At 32.1% G+C, this 23,956-nt stretch overlaps 1 protein-coding gene across 1 annotated transcript; it reads right to left on the bottom strand.

Annotated features, from left to right (window-relative positions):
* Window positions 1-543: 543 nt before the first annotated feature.
* LOC130442805 (alpha-amylase-like) lies at window positions 544-14,633 on the bottom strand. The gene is made up of 7 exons (XM_056777160.1): window positions 14,291-14,633; window positions 10,231-10,376; window positions 9,273-9,477; window positions 7,009-7,213; window positions 6,105-6,419; window positions 5,290-5,478; window positions 544-805 (listed from the first exon to the last, which is right to left on the bottom strand). The coding sequence occupies exons 1-7, from the start codon at window positions 14,537-14,539 to the stop codon at window positions 579-581; spliced, it is 1,536 nt and encodes a 511-aa protein (XP_056633138.1). The 5' UTR covers window positions 14,540-14,633; the 3' UTR covers window positions 544-578.
* Window positions 14,634-23,956: the final 9,323 nt, after the last annotated feature.

Raw genomic sequence — 23,956 nt, 5'->3', positions numbered from 1 at the left:
TTACGTAAAAATCAGCGAAATTTATCAATGCAAAATATGCCGCTAATCTTTTTAACGGGTATGCAGGGCAATTGCAGTGAAGCCACAAGTTCATGTATTTCATTTGCAGCAGCCACCTTTTTAGTAGTATCAATTAGAAAATTTTACATCCAGTTATTCACAGATACGTCAGGTATCCATCGGCGGTCGTCCGAATGAAGGGAAAATATTTTCATGGAAAATCTTCTTTAAATTTCACTAGTATTTAGTTCCAACTGAAATACTGGCTTATGTTGTATTTCAAATAACCGATTCCAGGATAGTAAAAGCAACGACATGCTTTAATAATATGTTATAAATAATAAGGTGTATCAAGTTAGAAAAAGGTCTAATACCGATTCAGTGTGATACTATGAAGCAGAAATGAATCACCAAATGCACTTTCAATTTTAAAAATTCTTGTATACACGTAAAAAAAATTATAATTTTAAGAATTTATCTCAATACATTTGATAACCAAATTCGGTTTAATTATCTTATCGCCACTCTAAAAAAAAATTTGAGTAAAACTAAAAAATATTTATTGAATGTTTTTAGTATTAAGAAATTCTAGAATTTATATGAATACACAGTACTCCATCTTCATCAGTTGCCAATAGGTTGATGTCGGCTTTCCCATCTTGTTCGACTACAACAGTTTTTCCAGTACATTTTCCATTATCAACATCGCCCGATATTACATCACAATACTTTCCCTTACGAAGACCTGTTTGTAGTTTCGCTTTTAGGTCTCCCCAATTGGTGAATGCAACAAAACCAATTTTATCTATAATTAAAAATATAACATCAACTTAATATATTCTCATACAATGAGGTCCATAAGCTAGGAATAAATTCAATTACAGCGTTATTAATTACTATGTCAAGAAAACCTGAAACGGGTCGATTTTTATTCTTAAATTAACAATTCACTGTATGAAAATATTATCCCCTTTATCTGTTTTGCTAAATATCAGGAAAATACTTTTGAAGATTCTAAAATATCAGTCAAAAAGCTAAATAAACAATTGATATGAATTTTCCTCAATTACCATCTTAACATTTTGTTTTGGATAATAATTAACCAAGTGTTATTTTTTAAGTATTATATTTATTATATTACATTATATCTATCATATTATGTTAAATTGTATTATTTGATACATATAATAAAATAATAAAATCCATAAACTTATAATAAATGATATTGAGGAAATTTTCAAACAAAGCCTAAAATTGGGAAATGGAAGGTAGTGAAGTTTCTTTTCATACCTAGAGGAAATAATCCAAGTGACACAATACCAAAAGACGTGTACTTTTAACGAAATATTTTCCAAGCAATGCCAGATGGGGTGACAGTCACAAAAAAGTGGTCAGTTTAGTATCATTAACGTTGCTTACCGCGTAGACGACAACTAGAGACTTGAGACGTACTTCAACAAGTAGAAGAATACCCACAAAAAGAGGCTCTGACAACAATATCGAGAGTGGCGAGCAACGTTACCACGCAGTACAATAATTGCCAGAAATAGATTTTCCATTATGTGTTTGATAAAAAACTAGTTTCAATTTAAGATAAACTGGAATGAAATATTTCTTATGGCGCTGACTTAGAGACTGTAGCGTATTTTTGAATATTATAGACTGACATCTTCTAAAAGGAATGACCTACTAAAAATGTTATCGGTATGAATTGACAGAGAACTCTAGGTAGATAAATATTGCAAATCACGGTGGAGCAATATTGCAGCAATGATTTTGATATTTAGCCTTGTCAAAAAGTACTCTTATTGATATTAAAGTGGAATCTTCTTTATATCCATTCACAAAGGAAGAATATAATACTTGTACTAACATTACCAGTGAAACTAAGTGTTAACGCCACAGTAGTCACTCCTGAATCTAATCTGCGAAACAGGTAACCATGTAGCACAGTACTTAGTATCTTCTAATGATGAGAAAGATTTTTATGTATTTTAGAAGAAATCATCAAAGTAAATGAAATTATGACGACGAACCATCACATTTTAACTTGGAATACGAATTAGATCTGTATCAGTATCAGGCTTCTTATATTCACGAATTGATTAAACTCAAAATAACTCTACCAAATACAAAAGAATTACAGGCACATACTTGGAAACGGCGTAAAACTGTAACATGTAAAATCTATGCTATGTGTTCTCAGCCAAAGATTTTATGTGTATAGAATTAAATCAAATTTGAAATATGTGACATGTTAATAATTATCTGCTACTATACCCTGTTTTTAAATTTCACTCGTTTTGATTATTCTTTCAATTCAAGTCTTGTTTTTGTCTAGAAACTTGTTTACTATAGTTTTTTAAAGCATTGATTAGTGAGAGAGTTTTGAAAGTTTCCTCACAATTCATTATCGAAGTATATAAAAATACACTTTTATGCAATTGAATCGTCTACTACTAAACGATGATAGTATAGACAAACTAATATTTTGCGCTATTTTTGATTATATATTATATAGTATATAATGTATAGTTGGAAACTGGCTGCAATGAGTGTGTAGAGAAGTGCTACGACACTTCTGTCTTAAGGTAGATGCGGTAAATATGCCCATGTTAAGCAGAAACCTTGATACAAATCATAAAAAAGTAAATATGTACATTGATATTTCATAAAAAGTGTACCCTCATTCTTGAAGATATAATTTATGGACATCAACATGATTATTTGTTCTTTATTTTTTCATTATATTGTTCTTTTCAATACTGATCATTACCAGCCCTGTCGTTAATATGCCCATCGGAGGAGCCTAATATGCCCAGGGGATATTCATGATATAAAGAGTCATTTATTAGGTCAAAAACATATATCTTTCGTTAATTGAATATCTTCATTTCAAAAAACAAATTTATGATGACAACAAACCAATAAACTATACTAAATAATATTTCTGAAGAACTGAATATAAATTTTCATTCGTGCGTAAACACGCTCTGAAAAAAATAAGTAAAATGTATCACAACAGAACAAAAAATATATATACAGTGACGAAATAAGCAGCAATCTGTACAGACAAAATTTATTTCATGATTCTTGGTGAGCCCTACGCATTCTTCGTGAAAGTACACCGAACACACCGAGCACAATCGCATCTCTTGGCAAGCTTTGCAGTTCTTTGAATCGATTTTTTTCTTTTTGGTGCCTTTTACTGACGCTTTGGTAACGTTTACAACTCTTTCGATAGAAAAACTGCTTTCTTTACAATAAGGGCTTTACAGTTTATAATTTTTTTCCCTGATTGGAGCTGGACTTCCGAGTATTTATCTTCATTTCCTTTATTTAGCATGTTTTTCGCGTCAATATTTGAATTTCTTACCCTTTTTACTTTGTGCTCGTCTTCTTATCCTTTTCATCCAATGTTATCTTTTTGATTTTGTGTTTTACTTCGTCTTCCGAGGAAAAGGTTAATGTTAAAGTCTCGCTGTATAAAAAAATGTCGTCATTTGCCGATGAAGAGCTACATGATGACGACCATTTTCGCTCACTGCGTCGTTTCGATTCAAATTTATGGCAACCAGAAATCTGTTTTTCTTCGGTTGACAACTGGAAGGTCCAGGTTAAGGTGTGGTATCCCTTACAAACTCTTGGTTTTCTTCTACTCTGTTATTTTTTCGATATTATTGTCATGTTTAGATTATACAGACAGATACCCGTTGAAGAGAAATCTGATATTATATTTTGTGGAGTTACTACTTTATCCCAAACTATAGAGAATAGTTCCCCAAACATTTGTTTAGTTATAGCTTGGTCTTTGTAGTGAGTCCAATACAAAGAACCTGTTCATCCCAATGAGGCTCGAATGATCAAATACAGCCTTGTCCGTTGGCTGCAGATCATGTGTCGTATTGTTCGGAAGGCACAAAACAGTGATGCCATACGAGTCTGCCGTGTCCACTATGGATGGATCTAAATAGCAAGAAGCACCATCGAAAATTAAAAGGAATTTTCCTGGAAGCTTAAATTTTCCAAAGTGCTTTATCCATTCGTTGAATGTCTCAATGGTCATTCTTGTTTTCTGGGGGAATGGGGGAATTCTTCCTCCACTAGCGTTACCTCAAGCAACGACAGTGACATTTTCGGCGTGTTCTGGTGCCACTAAGTGGACCCTTTTCGCACCCTTTTTAGCTAGAATCGTTCGCTGGTGATTTAGAATTAACCTACATCCCATTTCATCCATATTATATATTCTCTCAGGTTTATCTATCAAGTCAAGCTCTAGAAGCACTGTTTTAAGTTTTTCAAAATCAGAAACAATATATTTATTGAGCTTCTGTGCTCTAGCAGGGTTCATATTTTGAGCTCGTCTAGGAGAAATTTCTGGGTGTCTATTTAAGAATGCTTTTAACCAGTGACGGCCAGCAAGACGTTTTTTTGTGAGAACAGGTTACAAAGACCATTTCGTTCACAATAATTATATACAGAAGCATTCGTTTCGTTAGAGGGTAACCTACTTCTGCCAGCCTGATTATTCGGATCGCCAATTCTGACTCTTGCTCTTTAGTAAGAATACTTTTTCGGCCCAATGGCTGTCTTTCGTGGTAATTTGGTTAATATAACGATTAAGAGTCCTACGAGGTACTTTATATTGCCTTGAAGTACTACTGCTATTAAGGCCAACTTAAGGTCATCTTCTGTCCACTGGGAATGAATTTTTTTTGTTTGATAAGGCGACATCTTCAAAACAAGAAACTGGAATAGAAATAAACATTTAATTAATAACCGGAGATAATATGCCCATACGGGCATATCAACAACATAGAGAGTTAATACTTTTTTCAAGTATTTTGGGGTAATTTCAAAATATTTTTATTTGAGTTGTACTTACAATTATTGTAAAAAAACATACACGGAATTTACACTCTTTAAGCACGTGAAATGGTTGTTTTCAGCATTGCCAATTAGATGTGAACCACTTATAACCTCTCGGCAGACTGAATAGTACAAACTGATTTTCCTTGTAGCACTGTGGGGCAAAAATTCAACATATTACTCGCCCTCTATCAGCAGACCACCTAAACTAAACAAAATGGCAGCAAATGGGCATATTAACAGCATGGGCATATTCCCCACACCTACCTTAGTATTGAAAACTTTAACTTCGATTGAATAGCTGTTACTCAGTAGATTTTTTGTGATAAACCAATTTGCTTATCCATTATCATTATTTATATTTAAAACAATCATAATAAAGTTTTCTACATACTCAATTTTAGAGTCAACGACACTTACCTCTAGAGAAAGCTATTTGTTGATCGCCATTCGACCACCAATTTGTTATTGGAGAGTCGCCGACTAGATTTTTAAATTTAACCATATTATAAACCTGTCTCCAACGATGTTCACAAATATATCCATTTCCACAAGTATTCTTGGCAGTAATTGGAGATAGCAAATTGTGTTTAATGTCTTTGGGTGGACCTAAAAGAATTCATTATCAAACATAAGTATGTTTACATTCCTGAAGCTCTTTCTAGTCAGTGTTTTATTTGCTGTGATTCACTTTTCAGCACTACAATCAAAGACATAGGAAGAATTGCTTTTACAGTCACTGTAAGGTATGTTTTCATTGTTCTAATAAACATCTGCAAAACCTCGAATTCTGAAGAGGTTGTCTCTCATTGTTTGTGGGCTGGTTCTACTACTCCAAGTAATAACTTTGTACTTACATATGTCTCACGATCGATGGCGGAGAACATCCCCTTTAAGACCTGGGATTGCAGACCCAATGTTTCTCTGCGATGTTTCTACACACTTAGAACCATTCTTACCTCATATGTTTTATCTTTATCGGTTTTTTCCAGACCAGTATAATACTTAGGTACTTTCAACGCCAAGTATAATAAATTTCAAATTGAAAAGTTTTCCTTCGTGAAAGCAATGAAAGTTTTTAGAAAAGTTCGTGGTAACGAATATTTTCATTACCATCTTATGATCTTATGAAAAAAACCCATAAATTGACACATCTGGGTTAAGTTAATGCTTCAGAATTATCAAAGTATCTTATAATAGGACTTCATGTATAGAATATGAGTTGGCATGCTTACCTTGAAAACTATTATCGAAAGCGTAGCTGGACATCACTTTAGGAATCCCATACGGATGAGCTAACATAAACGCGTTAGCCATCTTGTACTTTTTACTATTTTTATATGTCAAGTGACCCTCTTCTCTCTGCTTATCATGATTATCTACAAATACAACGGCGATACCTTTGTCCAAAAAGCCCCAAGGGACTCCCCATCCAGATAAATAAGTCAATTTATCATTTCCCTTGAATATGTTTGATAATTTTGAGCAATATTTGAATTCTAATATAGCTCCAATGTGTGTATAATCTGTTGCTTTAGATGATTCACCTCCTAGATGAAAAATATATCAATAATCAACAACTAATATTAGGTCAAGGAGATATTGATAAAGATTATTCTGATACGCAATATAAGTTTTAGTAAATCTTATATCTTAGTCAGCTCCACAAGACATAGTTAACTCCGGTAGAAGATTTGAATTGGTGAATATGCACCTATTCACCACCAAATCCAGCTGTTGAATCACGTCAGGAAGGACTAATCCAGTTATCCAACAGCTACCTTACGAACAGCAGACAATAAGAACGGGATAAAAAGGACTTAGATCCATTGGATCATGACAATAGAGACAAGAACGTGAACAGAATAAGATACGGAAAAACTCCTATCAAAAGTAAGAAGAAAAATGAACAAAAAATTAGTTGTGGCTGAAATTAAGTACCCGGAAGGTCTTTCTGAAGTGTTTCGTCCTTTTAAGTATCCATTCTGTACGTATTGGTAACCGACGCATCTCCATTCACAGATTACGAACAACATTTTCTTAATATGAATTCTACCAATTGACTCACCGTCAGGAAGATACCATTTAAGATATATAGGGTGAAATTATATTGAAACTTTATACAAAGAACATAATTACCCAAGTCAATAACTTCCTGATACACAAAAGGGCGTTCATTAGGTTTGAAGCCGTGCGCTGTACTAAGATTCTTCACACATTGAATAATTTGATAGAGATCTTCAGGCCACATATGTTTGGCGGCATCAATTCTAAATCCTGCCACTCCATTATCAACTAAATTATTGAGATAATCACATATTTTCTCCCTGACGTACTTTTTGGCCTTAAATAATAAAAAATATCAAAAAATTTTTTTAAATATTTGTAATTGTTTTTAGATTTATATGCAATATCGGTCTGTTACGCTTGTAGTTAAATCTTTTTCCTATTTCGTTCATTAATTATTTTGGAGCTCCCGTCATTTTTGTGTTATGTGACTTTCAAGTTTTAAAAGAAACCAATTTATTGTCGACGTCATACTCTATTTGAAAAGTTCGATGAAACCTTCGTCTAGATTTCCATGCAACCTCTTTATCTACAACGCCTACCAAAAGTACAACTTTAAGAAAATTGTAGTACAGTCGTTTTGAAATTAATCTTTATATTCGCTAATAACGTGTTCTAATATCTTTTCGAAAATAAATATTTCGAAAATGTATTCCGCCGTTCTTTAAGGGGGAAAACAACTACTTTCCTGGCTACTACCTCCACGAATATTGAATTACAACCCCTTTGAAGAGCGTTATGTAAACCGACCTTTTTGTCGATATTAACATCCCCAATGGCTCGCAGTTGCAAGGAGAGGGTGTAACTACTGACTAGTTTCGACATTATTACGTCTCATCAGAGAAGTTTAACACCCCTCGCTCGGGCTTGAGACCCAAACTGAAGACAACGTCAAAGAGCGTCGCATTTGGTACATGTAGTTGAACATTTCCCAACGGACGCTAAGTGGCGCCATCCTCAATTCCAACTGCGAACCTTTGGTCAGTGAGAAATCTAGCGTAGTCGCCGATAATATAGATTTCCATGGTGAATGAGTTGTGCAAAATGTATCAAAATAAAGGATTTCTACTATTCACTTCTGAAATAATTTCGAAAATGTATTCCGCCATTCTTCAAAGGGGAAAAAACTACTTTCCTGGCTAATTTTGGAGAACGTGATGTAAATCGACCTTTTTGTCGTTATTAACATCCCTAATGGCTCCCATCCCCATTGGGGAAATAAAAATAAAACATTGTCCTGTAAAAAAATTCAAAAGTACCAATAATAATGATGATTGCATTGAATCTGTTAATCTACGAGATAATATAAAAATATAGATGTATAATATTGAAATTACTATAACTATATGAGAAATATAAAACAACAGGTAGCAGTTGATAATAATGAGATTCAATCTCATCTAAATACTACTAAAAAATACTAGCGTACCTAACAGCAAGTTCTATAAGAGATATCGTCTTGACCAAACAAAAATGCCTGCGCGATTGAACAGAAAAAAAAACAAATCGGAATAAAATATAATGGCAAAATGAATAAACAATATACAGATAAACGTGTACAAAACAATATCTATAATTTGAAACTAGAAAAAAGATCAGAAACTAAGAGAACCGGCAACGAAGAGACAATGAACTTTACAACTTGACCTACAAAACCCTGATTTTTAAAACTTTGGTTCTGTGTGTTAGACGTATATTTAATCGTTAGAGGATTGTCTGAGAAATTTTCGACCAAACCCTCGAATAATTAATAATAGGTAATAAATAATAATTATCGAAAAGTTTAGCGGATTTGAAATTAAGTTCCAACACCAATAAGTTATTTTTATGTAAAAAAAGTACAAAATCCGCAAGTCTGGGTAATTTGTCAATTGTGAACGTTATCCAGATTACATTTAAATAATGATCCAATTATAGTTTTCAAGAAAATCCAACTACCTCGTTTTCTGTATGCTGACTTTATATTGGAGCATGAGGTAAGGGGGTGTAATTTTCCCCCTTATTCATTATTTCAGAGAAGCTTAGCTCTGTATAAAAAACTATCATGACATATCTATATCAAAAATAATAATTAGAACTCATCTATAGTACCAAATCTGTTCATCTAGAACAATTATGTAAACAACTATTTTCCTTCATTGGATCCCTAATCAATCAAACGTTAAAAACTGAATCAAGGAATCACGCTAGTTAGTATAGATTTCTGGTGATAGTGAAGAGTAGATGGATTGTATCAAAGAAAAGCAATAACTAGTGATAGCGGGTTCACTCCAGTTGAATATGTTTTTTATTGCCAAGCTAATATCTAATATTTTGTCAAAAGTTTTTAATCTTACGTGATTAAGATCCCTAAGCTCATTTAGCTCACAGTTTCTAACATTTTCTCGATCTTGATAATTGTTAATCCCGCATCTTTCATGAAAATCTCCGGGCCCATAAGGCACTGCAGTGAAATGTCCAGCTTTGGAACTGGAAATACTTCCTGCTGTTCCGACACCATCAGCTGCCGCCATGTGATTGATAACTGCGTCAGCGTATATCCTAGATTTCAAAAACTCAATAAAACAAATTCATAAATCTTGAATTACAATATATTTATATATATATCAGCGAAATAGACAGGAAGAGAATATTGACTGTTACACAATGAACAATGATAAATCTAAGAGTATGAAAGAATCATCAGAGCAAGATATTGCCCCCACGAAGCGGTGTAGCAAAAAAGAATTGAATTCGGCAACATATATAATTTATAATATATATTTAAATATATATAAGCGGTTTTTTATTGAGAACATGACAACGAAACACCAAAACACAAAAGTGGACTAACTTTGATATATTTTCCGAGCTTTCGAATAGTTATGTATATATTAAAGTTAGTCCACTTTAGTGTTTCGTTGCCACGTTCCCAATAAGAAATCGCTCATAATATAGGGGATACGGTGGTTATTCGTTCATTGGTAAGGAGTGATTCGATTCCGTGGTCTTTGGCAATGGCAGCCCCATCTGTGTGTCAGTCACACAACTTATTGAGAGACGTAATATGTTCTTCTTTGTCATGACAGACATCATTCTATTACACTACGGCAACCACCGTAATACTAAAAGACGCTGATTCTATTATGAAATTTTACCCAGCTCAAATATACAGCTTTAAATGAATTTATAGTCAAATTTATACTTCATTCAAATTCAACCTAACCTAAACTAGAAATTATTCATTATGTAACCAATTTTTTATCTTGGATCATAAATTTTGGAATTGGAAAAAGTTGATAATAAAAAAATCACCTTACTCCTACTGCATTACATCGCTTTGTCATATCTTTGAAATCGTCTTCATTACCTGATCGAGTTTTCAAAATATAACTGACCGGCTGATATCTTTCGTACCAAGGTCTGTTGGGTAGTATCAAATTTTCGTTAGGAGGTGAGGTCTGAAAAGAAAAACATATTTGTTTTAAATTTTTAATAGCTGTGACTATTCCTTCCATGTACGTATCTTAACATGAACTGTTTTAATAATATAGAATATAAAATTTGAGTCACAGGTTATTATTAACACAAATAATTGTTACTTCTCCTAATATCTACTTTCTGGAAAACGGGAAGCTAGTTAATTGAATAATTTATTAGTAAACTGTCATCTCCAATGAGCAGAACAATAAAAGAAAATTGTGTTCGCAAATAATTATTCTCAGAAGATATAGAAATGTTTACGTCGACTTATCGAAAGTTTTGGGTTTTTAGGACATTCTAAACAATCATAATAATGAATATTCCAATAATATACATACTGGACTTATGTTTATATCGTTTCAATTGAAAATCTACTAGGGTAGATTAAGTTTTTTGGAATAGTTTTTGATGAAAAACTGCACTGGGCAAAATACTAAGACCGAAAAAAAACTGATGCGTGAATATATTAAAAATTGAGATCTTATCAAAAATAGGTAGCAGATATGAACGCCCTACTTAGCCCTTCATGGACTGATTTTATTATTAATGTTTTTCTTTCACAATAAATATTATCTGAGTAATGAATGTGGTTTGGGATTGGAATTTCTTATTTTTTCATATACAAGTTTAAGAAAATAAATGGTGGTTGATTAATCGACCACGGACTTTAAACCAAAAACAAAAGTGGCTGAAAAATCAACCACATCTAATATATTTCAGTTGTTGAAGTATAAAAGATGTATAATTTATCAAAATAAATATATAAATATGTTAATGCACCTAAATGTTCTTGATTTTAGGTCTTTTCTGTTTTAAAATTAGTTATTTTAATAATTTTTGTACAGAAAATTGACGTTTCGACTTAACTTCAGTCTTTATCAAAATATGATATTGACACTTACAATTTGCGTATTCAATATATCATCTACATCAAAACAGGAATAAAATGAAAATGGAAAAAAATGGAAATTTGTTCTAATTAGAAAATTTAATTTTTCCTCAGGCTTCATCTCAAATATGTAGAAGTATGTAATCAATCAAATTATTTTTAGTTTTATTAGATTTCACAAAATAGAGCTATGAATTTTACTTAAATTATTTAAGTCTTTTTTATCATTTATAGCTTTTTCGTTCTTATGAATGTGAACCATTTCTGTAAATTCTTTTTCTTGTATTATATTTCGTATCAACAAGAATTTTTGAATATTTATAATTGAATTTATGTTTTATTGTTATGTCATGGTTCATATTCATAAGAAAGAAAAAGCTATAAACGATAAAGAAGACTTAAATAACTTGAGTGAAATTTATAGCTCTATTTCGTTAAATCTAATAAACTACAAATAATTTGATTGATTTATCACTTCTACATATTTGAGATGTGAATACTGAGGAAAAATTAATTTTTCTTATTAGAACAAATTTCTAATTTGGTCTCAATATGTAGGTGATTTATTGATTAATATAAATAGAGACTGAAGTTAAGTCGAAACGTAAATTTTTCATCAATCTTTTAGAATTTATTAAAAAAAACTAATTTTAACACAAGAGAGACCTAAAATCAAGAGCATTCAGAAGCATTACTATATCAAAACGTCTAAGAAATAAGAAATTAAAGAAATTTGAATAAATATATAAATAAATATATACAAAAATTACATACGACGCTCGCCAGACTTTTTTTCTTGCGCCTTTAGCAGAACAACAAGCACATCATATTGATGTAACTTCCTTTGGTAAATAATTCCCTACGTTATTCATAAGCAAGTGTTCTTTTCTTGTTGCTGGCTTAACTTATTTCGATAATTCTCAATTTGCTGTTAGTGCCTCAATCAATACGTTCGACAATTTGTCGAGGGGAGCTAACTGCAACTGTATATTTGTAAATTAAGACTACCATAATCTACAATCTACAATGTCAAAAGTGTTTAATGATTTGTTTCTCAAAATAATTCAGAAATTGTTCGGCTATAAACAATAATAAGCAGTTGCTCATGGCTGTTCCTCTATATAAGATCAAAAACGAAACTTGTAATAAAACAAGTCTCGCATCTCAGTTCTACCATAAAAAGTTGTGAGATCCATATAATATCAAGTCGGTTGATTTATTAATTCCCTCTAGAACCTTCTGACGTAATTAGCTAATCTAACAACATCTTATGGTGACCACATTAATATTTAAAATCTTTTATGTTTAAATAAAATAGATTGACTTGGACATCGCATGAAAACACAATGAAACTCACAAGTCATACATAAATAAGATTGTTTAGTGCAATGGCAAAGTCAATCTATTTTATTTGAACATAAAAGACTTTGAATATAAATTTGGTTGCTAAAAGATGTTAAGTTAGCTAATTATGTGATAACTTAAGACATAAGGTCCCTTAAGTAGAGACAGAAAAAATCAATCGACTTGGTATTACATCGATCTCACAATTTTTTACGGTATGAGTTGCAAGTCGTTCTTTTACAAGTCTTTTTTTGATGGCAACTCATTGCTTTTTGTAGATATACATTCTTTTTCTACTTTCCAGTACCCTCTACTTCTTAAATACCAACAACGAATTTTCTCAAAGCCATCTGTCTTATGAGCTTCACTAATTTTTGTAAGTCGTCTTCCTCTTTTTCTTTTCCAGTACTATTTCTTCAGCTTCTACCACAGTTTTTCTCAAAGCCCTCTCCATGTTTCTATGAGTTTTTCTCGGAGGCTTCGATGTTATAACTTTTGACAAATCCAGACGGTAAATCCATACTTGTAACTTTCGAAAGTGCCACGTACGCTGCTACAAGACCGATATCCATCAGCGCATTATTGATACTTTGGCCCTGACTTTTGTATATAGTAGTAGCATATGCTATATATATGAGAAACTGTTCGCATAAGCCCTATTAATAATTTCAAATTTAGTTTTGGCCCGACCAAGCTCGTAAACATTTTATTTATTCAATGTAATATATATTTTCCTAATTATTTTTGTATTTTCCTGATCAACCATTACTTTTTGCACTTTACCGATACAACCATTAACATTTATTTAATTTCTTTATATATCATATCATATCGGATAACAAAGTTATTTATGCAGTTGGTGTATCTAAAAAAGTGGACTGAGTAGATGTAATAATTGGATTGAAATATTCTAGTTTTTCCGTGATCTGTCTAGACACTAATTGTATTCGAAATTTGATTCTTCTCTGTCTACTAGAAGTGCATTAAACTTTCAATGGTTCAAATTTGAAATATACCACGCTTACTTGGTAACTAGGAGTATAGGCTTCTATTTTAATCCACAACGAAGTTATAGGGGGTCGAAAATGGCCTGAACTGATTCGAGAAAATGATGGTACGGCCGTGCTACTTTTTTTCTCCACTTAGCTCCACTGCCGTGGAGCCACAGATTACCATTACTTAGATATTCTGTCATCTCCCAAATTATTCTTTTTAAGAGACTGCTAGGTCAGCAAGATCAGCCCGCTAGTAAATTAGAATATCCCCATCTTGCATTTATGTATTCTTCACTTCATTGAAAAATGTTTAATAATTCATGCTTGAGCCACTCTCTAGTTTAGTGGGTTGATAGAAATTCAATGTATATATATATATATATATATATATATATATATATATATATATATATATATATATATAGGTCCAGTTAATGAGTATCAAATCACCGTCAGTCTCTGAAGACGACAACTTGGTTATCGAAACGCGTGTTAGTGTATTTGTAAGTGTTTAGTAGGTTAAGTTGTAAAACAAATGTATCATCCAAATTCATGATTTTAGTCAGAGCATATTCTTTTATATATTTAAATAAAAGGATGACAACGGTTCTCCTTGGATAATTTGATAAATAATCAGTTAACTTGGAATAAATACACTGTATACCTGTACTGCTCCATATCCATTATATTGAAGAAAGTTTTCGCATTCTTTGGCAATATCAGACCATTTCCACTCAAACAAATTCACAATTACATTTTTGTTTCCAGTAAAATGAGGATCGAATTGTCCCAGAGCATAATTAATTGATATAATTTGTATAAACACAACATACACGTTCAACGTCATGATTAAAACTACCAATATGGATTCACCAATAAATAATTTTATCATCTGGTTTTGAAATATATGCATAGCGACAAGTCGAATAAAATATTGACTTAAATTTCAACACGTTTCTTTATTATTTTTATATGTACGTATGGAATCAGGTTTAAAGCTGTTTTGCAAGGTTAAAATAGTGTCTTATACACAAAGTAGTCCTGATAAAACATTCTAGAAATTATGGAAATAATGTGAAGTTTCACCGACCTTTCCTACGATATAAACAAAGCTAGCAATTTATCTATAGATATACTGCTGATAATGATAGTTATAAAATCAGTAACGAAAAAAACTTTGATTTACAGAGTTATGAAAATCACAGCATTTGTGAATAAAAGAAAGACTTACGTATTATCCTCATCTATTAGTTTCACCTGATATGATCCCTTCCGACTATTTTCTTTTCTTGAACATGAAAAAAAATCCTATAAATTCGTTATTGATGTAACATCTCTTGAGGCTTCACTAGAGCTCTGGTCCAAAATATGGAGTTGTTTCTCCTTTTGGGCAAGGCTGTCAGCTTCCTTAATATCTGATATACCTTATAAACCACATTACTGTTACTTTGTTTCTGTTAGTTCTTTAAGAGTTTGTTTGCACTACCACGTTATCATGGTTGTTACATACTAGTTTAATTGTTGCTACGAACTTATATACTAATTATTACTTATTATTATGTGATTTTCTTCATTATATAGAAATTTTATCTTACATGTATCTTTATTCAGTTATTTTTATGTTTATGTTTCAGTTTTCACAAGCTTTTGTCTACAAGTTGTAAAAATTTTTTTGAAAATAGAACAGTTTTGTCTTTCTCCCTCTCTCGCAGTTTCGGAACTACAAGTATTTGTTGATTATTCATATTTAGCAAGACAAGACAATGGATCTAGGAAAAAATCTGAAGAGATTTTTGTCGCAAAATGCGTTAAAACGTAGAATATTTATTGCGACGACAAAAAACTACAACTGAAAGACATCAACTTGATTAATTGTTCCCTGTAAGAGAAAAAGTAATTCAGAATTGTGAATATATTATATCGAAAGAAAATTATTTTGCTTTTCTAACCAAATACTCGTATGTTGCACACTTCTTCAATAACTAACAAAAAAATTACACTACCGCTTGGTAATGAACTCATTGTCTCCATTGATAACACATCGTCATGAAAATATTTCTTCCATCCAGACGTACGATGCTCAATCGGTCCCAACTTTCAAAATTACCGTTTTGTTTGTAGAAGAACCACTATTTGTGCTCTTTAAACAAAATAATAAACGATTATAGCGAAGCTGCTTCAACCTTTATCTGGTCCAGGAAGCAATTTAGTTGGAATTCATGCAACAGTTGGTCATATTCATACTAAATAGAGACAGAATGTAAACTAGGAAGAAATGTACTTAAGGATCGCTGGGTCGCTTCTTGTACAATTGACGAAATACTTGGAAATTAGCAGAAAAATTTTCTATTGGGTAAAGTAAAAATAAATTGTCATAGATACTAATACGCTTACAATGCGATGAAATAGAAGTTATGGAGAAATTGTTGAGGTGTGTGAAAAATAGTTGAAAAGTAAATGAACATATTAATTGCATAAAATAGGGGTGTTTAAAACTTTATGCTACTGCCCATAATTTATGTCATTACTATGTGTATTCATTTTTAAACAATTTTTTCACGCATCCCAACATCCCAAGTAATATCTCAAATTGTACCCTATATCAATTTTAACTTTACTGTATAGTAGATTGATTTTTCAAGTAATTATATTAGAATATTAGAAAGAAATATGTAATCAGCTTTACCAATGGCACCAATATCTATATTAAAAATTTCGTTTTTTGCGTGTGCATTTGAAGTTAAGTCTTAATCATTTTTTTCATGGTATAAAACATTGTACGTTATTTATATTTCTTATTCCATATTCCTTGCGTAACAGTGATGAATATTTATCATAATTTGAGAAATGTTTTTTCAAGATATACGAGATCTTTGGGAAGACTAAACAAAATTAAAAAATATTACCCAGTTTAGCGATGATCTAAAACAAAACACATATTTATCTCTATTTATTACAAAATCATTATTTTGATAAATATACACTTTTACTTTTCAAACAATATCGTTTTGAATTTGGAATCTAAGCAGTCATACAGAGTGTGTTGTAAGCATCAATTACCTCAATTACCTCTAAAAGGGCTTCAACGGTGTTTATTAATTTTGGTTTCGATATATGGTGGCTGGTTTTGCTTGACAAAAAGCCAAAATTTATTCAAAATAAAATGCCTTCACTCCGCTCTCTTCATAATTGCTTAACGATTTAAGATAGGTATGGTTTTAGTGGAAGCACCGTTTTTGTTGAATATTTTCTATCATTCAGTTATACAGAGAAAACGTAAAGATTTGTTATCTTCTCAAAAAATCTTCAAAAGTAGAATTTGTACGTTAGAAAAAATCGCTAAGGTCCGAAGTTATGAGCCAAAAAAGCGTTATATACAATATTATCAATGAAAAAATGTTATAATTATGAAGTCTTCATGTTTTACATTAATATTCCCTCGAATTGAAATATGGAGTCTATAGCTTAATTATTTTGCAAATTATGCCCTTATAAACAAATTAATTGCTGTACGACATAACGCATCACCTTTACATATGCTGGTTATTCTTACATTTCACTGGGACAAGTCGAAGTGTCCTTATTATTTTTTAGAAATACATTGACAGAGCCACACCTAAGGAGAAAAGTAGGGCATTTTCGCGATTTTTGTCACCCGAGACGAAAGCGAGAATGCATTGTTCATCATTATGAATAGTGAATGATAAATTAGAAATCATATTCAATGTATTTTACATTGGAAATAATGATCATCATACAGTATGGTGTAAATCAAGAAATAAATTCATTATTTCGTAAACCGGTGACTTCAAGGAAAAATCCTGAAACCCGTAGAGTTTTATTCCTAAACAGACTTTTCGTGAGATGATGTCATAACTCAAATTTGTAAATGAAAATGTGGGAATTGTAATATTTAAAAGGTCTGTTGAATATCTATTCAGCAATATCAATATGCTTGAGTTATTGATGTTCGTATTTATTGGAAAAATTAATAAATTTTTATTATGACAATAGTTGTATTAGTATTATTCATTAAATTCGACGAAACTCAATTTGAGTGCTCAAACTATTTACTTCCAGCTAAAATACAATGAGAAGGGCGTGCCAAGAACTCTTTTCGAACCTTCTCTATAACTTTCGGTGTTACTTGTGCAATCACAATACGTATTCTTTCTTTGAACTCAATGATATTTTGTGGTCTATTTTGGTACGCTTTCCTTTCCTTCTTCATAAAAAGAAATCAAGAGGGGTCAAATCAAGTGACCTAGGCACCTATTCTTTTGTTCTTTTTCGACCTATCTACCGATTTGGAAAGACTGAATATTGTGGAGGCGCATCATCTTGTTACAGTCATAAATCATTTATGTTTGGAAACAACCAGTTCAATTCGGGGAGTAAGAAGTGTTGAAGATATTTTAAATATCGAGGACCTGTTAAGGTCTCGAGAAACTATGGTCCAATAATACTATTACCCGGTATTTCCGTCGAAACTTGAACTTTCTCTGGGTATTGTATTTGCATCCAGTGAGGATTGTTCGTAGCCCAATACCGATAAGTTTGAGGGTTGACATGAACGTGTTATCAAAATCATCTTCCAAGTTTTTGTACTGAATTTCTTTTATAGGGATACAACTTTTCCTTCTTCAGCTTTCTAAGAACTATTGAATGATCCATGTCATTATCAAATGCTACTGACCGTGAACTTATATCGACACTATCTTGAAAGGCTAACATAATATCTAGTTGTTTGTTTTCAGATATTGGTTTTCTATCACTTTCAGGGAGGTCTTTGACATGATCCGTTTCTCTGAATGTCTTCTCAACTTTGCTAACAGTGGGATCGTGAAATTGGTTCTTGGTTGTGGTATTTACTATTAAATAATGTAAGCTTATTTTTTACCCAATCATTACTAGCTTCAAGTGGATAGATACAAAGACTTTTTGAATAAGTCTACTACAACAGACAGAAAGTTGATTATTACAAATATTACAAATATTTGTGACCACAAATCAATAAATGTACATATTGATAGGGCTTAATTGGTATTCAAAAGACCTTTCAAACAAGGTGTAACACCCATATTTCTAATCAAAAATTTTAGCCATGACGTCATCAAGCTCAATAGATAAGAACAAAAATAAAAATGTATCCTTACGAGTAGACTGCTTCAAAATAAAAATGGTCAAGTTCCAGAATTTTTCCTTAAAATCACTGGTTTACGAATTAACGACTTTATTCCTTTAATTTGCACAATACTGTATATCTAAGAAAAATTAAAATATTATTGTGATAAAAATAGATCAACTTCAATTAAACTAGTATATACCACGTATAATTGACCTGACTACCGACAACTGATACACTAAGAGAGGGGAGAATTGTCAACTGTTGAGGATGGGCTAATAGAAAACAATTTTTGAAAACTATTAACGGATCCGGTTAGCAATTCAGTGACATGGTACTCATATCCATCCGAAACTTCATTCAATCACCGAGTGTGTAAAGACTCATGTAGTAAAAGTTTAAAGTAAAAGATTAGAATTCTACGGGAAACCTGCAGATTGTCTGTAAAATCCGTTAATTGTGAGTTAGAGATTTTCATCATCATCCAGGAACCCGCACATATCATTGTTTATAATCCATGCACAGTTTGTCAATGATTCATGCGGGTCTTTGGATTACGATAAATAGACATTTAGCAGGTCTCCTGTAAAACTCGATTCTCCAGCAACTTTTCTCCACAGTGTGTTTAGTATGAATGTCATTAAACGATTCCTGAACTGTCTACACTAATAATTTTTTTAGAAATTCCAAAAATTTGAATTCGGTATAACCAGAAAACATTTCTAGTCAGCTATGATACAAAAATTCGCACGAGCTGTTGATACTTACTCTAAGAATTCTTTGGTCTGGTAAATTTGGCAAAAACTGCCTCGCGGTCCGATAAACCTATAGAGATAACCGTCTATTCTACATTTGCTGGTATAAAATTTTCAATGGTAATTTTAACACTATATCTAATATTTGATTCTAAAAATCGAGAAAATATATTTTAAAAATCTCTTGTTATATTTGAAGATAACGTAAAAATAGAATAAAATCGTTAAAAATTAACTAGAGTGTCGAAGTCGACATCTTGATTTTTCCTACCGTGAAACATCATTAAATTCACAGCTAATGACGGCTCCGTGCCCGAGATAATCCCAGACGTACGTCTCTAGAGTTTATCAAGGAACCGGGAAAAGACGTGATACCCTTCTGCTCTTGTGTCCGCTCACTGTCAGTGAAATATTCACAAAAATGCCGTTTGGTTACTGAATCATAGGGAACTTGTTTTTCGGTGGACTTAGGCTGTTCAATTAGTTTTGTCGTACAATAAGAGATATCGCTACTCGATTCGTCGTTTTATTTTCCTAGAAATGATACTACATATTTATGTACACTTCGTCTCAAACTTTCGACTCAGTTCGTTATAGTATTTAGCGATAATAAAATTCACGAATATATAAAAGGTTCTGAAAACGATGTCGAGTTCAAATTTTTAAATGATTGGGGATGTCGTAACGTAAACTTTGCAATCCACTGAACATTTCTAGCACTGCTATAAATTTTTAAAAGTGTGATATTTTTACTTTACCCTCATTTCTTTATGCAACGCGCCAATCGCTTGCTTACGTCACCAGCGCCGATCGATTTTCGCATTATTACTATTACTGCACCAAATAAAGTAGTCTAAGCATGCCTAAGAGAGAAAAATTACGGAAAAAAAGTGTGATACAATGAGAAAGGACAGTAGAAGGAATACTGTGTAACATGCCATTCGGCGTATTACGTTTTTCTTTTCTTCAATATTCCTTTGATCGCGTATTGTAGCATAGTAGTCACGAAAAAATTAATTTATTATCCACTCCATTCGATGAAATCAATGAAACCTCGAAATTGATTCGAATTCTTCCTCTACCTACCTACACTCCAAATAAAAGTAAATTCTAGTAAAATTGTGGTGATTTTATTCGCTGGTAAGTTTTTCTTCGCTTTTTTATCATTGTGCTCACAAAAATTCCAGTTATCTTTATTAATTTTCTTTTTGTTTTAAGCAAATTTTATATTAAGTTTCCGCGTTAATTCGTAATTAGAAAAGATTCCTGTATGGTTATATTTTAAGAAAGATATAAATTCGCTTTTTTATATGTGTTAGAGCATAAGGTCATTTCGTTCAAATCTGTTCTTTCTACTCGTTCCTTCTTCCGTAATTTCCATCTGTGTTTCTGTTTTTTCCTACAGTTCTACAGCTGCCATGCTAGGAGTTTCAGCCACCAAGGATCCAACCACCAGACTACGAATCCTACTCACTCCAACATCTGGGAATCCAGTGGAGAGCTGCAGCCATCCCGGATTTTCATAAATAAGTCCCAGCATTTTCATCAATACATAAATAAATTTTTTAATTTATAACTGGTTTTATTCGTTGTGCTCTTTTGGATACGTAGTTGATGTCAATTTAGTATTTTTTTTTTATAAATTTATTTGTTAAAACTTTTTTTATTGCCATTAGCAATAAATATTAATTCAGATAAACGTGTCAAGGGATAATTTTATATTGTCTAATTTTAATTTTTAATTCAATTTAAGGTGTTTCCAGCTTTTCAGCCTTTTTTTTATTAATTGTAACGTCGTTCGTTAAAAAGCTGGTGGCGTCCAATTTACTATTAATTGAAATACGTTACTTAGATCTAAAGTACCACAATAGATTTGATGAAGTCACATTGGAATACATCCGTAAAATCTATCTTTCCATCTATCTAATATATAGAACGGTTAACAAAAAACAGTGCAATCCAACATTTGGTAGTATCACTTTTTGAAAAAATACTCAAACACGTTGATTTTTCTTCTAATTTTCTCCATTTTCATGTATAGTACATAATTATAAAGCTATTTAGATGGAATATTGAAACATAATGAACGTTGATGTTATTCGTTTTTACACCGTCGTGGGATAACAATTTATTACTTTTCACATCAACACCAAATCGAGTGAGTATCGACTAACTATGACTTTAAGAACATGAGGAAATAAACTGCAAAAATTCGGCATTTATATTTCATTCCCTACTCATGTTTCGCAAATCTGGCAACTTTATCTTTGGAGGAATCGTGACTTTGACAAAACATAGCAACAATCCGTGAAAAGCGAACGCTTAATTTTCATCCTCTCATAGGGAATGAGTCCTGTTCTCGCGGATTCTTGCAGCTCTGTCGACATTTTTGAAGGTGAAAATAATTTGGGATAGTGGGAAAAATAACTACTGACCACCAAGAAAATGTGTTCCCAACTTCAAATATTTGCAAAAAGGAACTATTCAATATTCACCCGAATCAAGAATATACAAAAATTTATTTTCCAACATAATCCTCTTTTAGATTTTCAAAATAACCATTAAATTCCAAATTCAACACCCCGTTGCTGGAAAATCTTTGATCACCGAGCCATTTAGTTAAGTCTGAGAACACAAAAGAATGCAAGACGACTAAACCTGGTACATGAGGTAGCAATTCTAACTAATTCATCAATTTTGGCCATTTCAATACCGAATTTGTGAGCTTGTGCATCGTCTTAATGGAACGACACTTTCTTTTTAGCTTAAACATCGTATAATGCTTGCCGATGATAATTTTTTCTCTTTCAAGTCAATGAAAATTATCCCAAACTAATAAAAAAAAACCATCGCCATGTCCTTGCCTGCGGAATGGATGGAAGATAGAACAGTCTTTGTCTTCTTTGGAGCCAGTTTTCCCTTTTCAGTCCATTGTTTTGATTGTTCTTTTAATATGGGTGTGAATTGTTGGACCCACGCTTCATCCATGGTTATGAAACGGCGCAAACATTTGGCTTTATTCTTGTGAAAAGTTGCCAAATCCTCGATGCAAACATTCTGATTTTGTTTTCAGTCGACGATCATTCAGTACCACTTTGTGAATTTTTTTCGGCATTTGTGGAGTCGTCACCTCATTTGGTCAACCACTGCGATGTTGGTCTTTGCGGGTCGCACAGCCTCGTTGAATTCTGACACCCAACATTTTACTTTTGATGACGAAGGAGCCATCTCACCCAAAGTAGAATCTAGTCCAGTTCACTATTGATGGCGGCCAAACAAATACTAAACAACGTGTCGTCTTCAAACTTTAAACATATGCTTCATAGATGATGTACTTTCTAATTCAGGGGTATTTTTCAAGCAACTACCACCATCTCTAGGTAAAGCCAAGTACTTCTGGGACTATCCTCGTAAAAGTATAGGAAATACTTTCAATTCTTCATTTCATCAATAACCTCAAACTAACAATGATTGCTACAAACTGAGCGTTATGAATATTGATAGTTGAGTTGGAATTATCAATATTATTTACATAATTTGGGTAAAGTTCTTGTCGTTTTTTTTTAATTTAGATCTATGAACTGATCTAACTCCACAATTTCCCCATCAATAAGTTTTCTGTTACTTTTGAAGTACTTTAGAAGACGTCATTGTTTGGCACTATTAAAAGTATTAATACGTTACTTTCACGATTTTTCTGACCCTTCTATGATGCTATCCAAACCCGTTCAAACTGTCAATAATTTCATGAGAAAAGGATCGCATTAAATTTATTGGAATTCTTTAATAAATTATGGAAATTAAGGAAAAATTCTCATATACCTACTTTACAGGCTATAAGTATATAAATGTAACGTTTTTTATATTTATTTACACTCTTCCTATTCGTGGGGTGAATTAATAAACACTGTCACTTGATTTATGCACACACTATGTAATACACTTAACTTACAATAATTTACTTATAAATATCACTTAAATAATTTCTGCGATTACTTTTACTAATTCAATCTTTTCACTACGACTATTCATTTAAAACTAACGAACTGCGTTTACACAAATCATTTATATACCTAAATAAAATTCTACAAGTTCTAGAACAAAAAGAACCGAAAGAAATAGAAAGCAGAGCAGAAAAACTGCCTATAAACCGCCTGCTATAATAAAAAGTTCTAAAAGGAAACATCAAAGGCGCATACGTCATTTATAAAAAGCAGATGAAAGGCGCTTCACGAATTTGCCTAATTTTAAAGTTCCATTGTAGCTGGTCAGGACCGGACTAAGAACCCATTGTGCGAACTTGTTTGTAACACTAACTACGCAATCGTTCTCGACTAGTCAATGTTATTTCAATTTCTTTTAGTATAAATAATTATTACCTGGTCCTTATTTTACATGGCCCCCTATTTTGCATGGTACAAAATAAAGATGAAGATATAATCTCAACGAT

This window comes from Diorhabda sublineata, chromosome 4 (assembly GCF_026230105.1).
Source record: "Diorhabda sublineata isolate icDioSubl1.1 chromosome 4, icDioSubl1.1, whole genome shotgun sequence".
Classification (NCBI taxonomy): Eukaryota; Metazoa; Arthropoda; class Insecta; order Coleoptera; family Chrysomelidae; genus Diorhabda; species Diorhabda sublineata.
This window is presented reverse-complemented; position numbering and strand designations above follow the sequence as displayed.

What these genes read in the sequence shown, in the direction of transcription:
- LOC130442805 (XM_056777160.1), bottom strand. Translation starts at nt 14,539, where the DNA reads ATGCATATATTTCAAAACCAGATGATAAAATTATTTATTGGTGAATCC. An exon ending in ATGGATATGGAGCAGTACAG is followed by an intron (nt 10,377 to 14,290) that starts GTATACAGTGTA and finishes TTTTCTTTTCAG; the next exon opens with ACCTCACCTCCTAACGAAAA. An exon ending in TGTAATGCAGTAGGAGTAAG is followed by an intron (nt 9,478 to 10,230) that starts GTGATTTTTTTA and finishes TTTGAAATCTAG; the next exon opens with GATATACGCTGACGCAGTTA.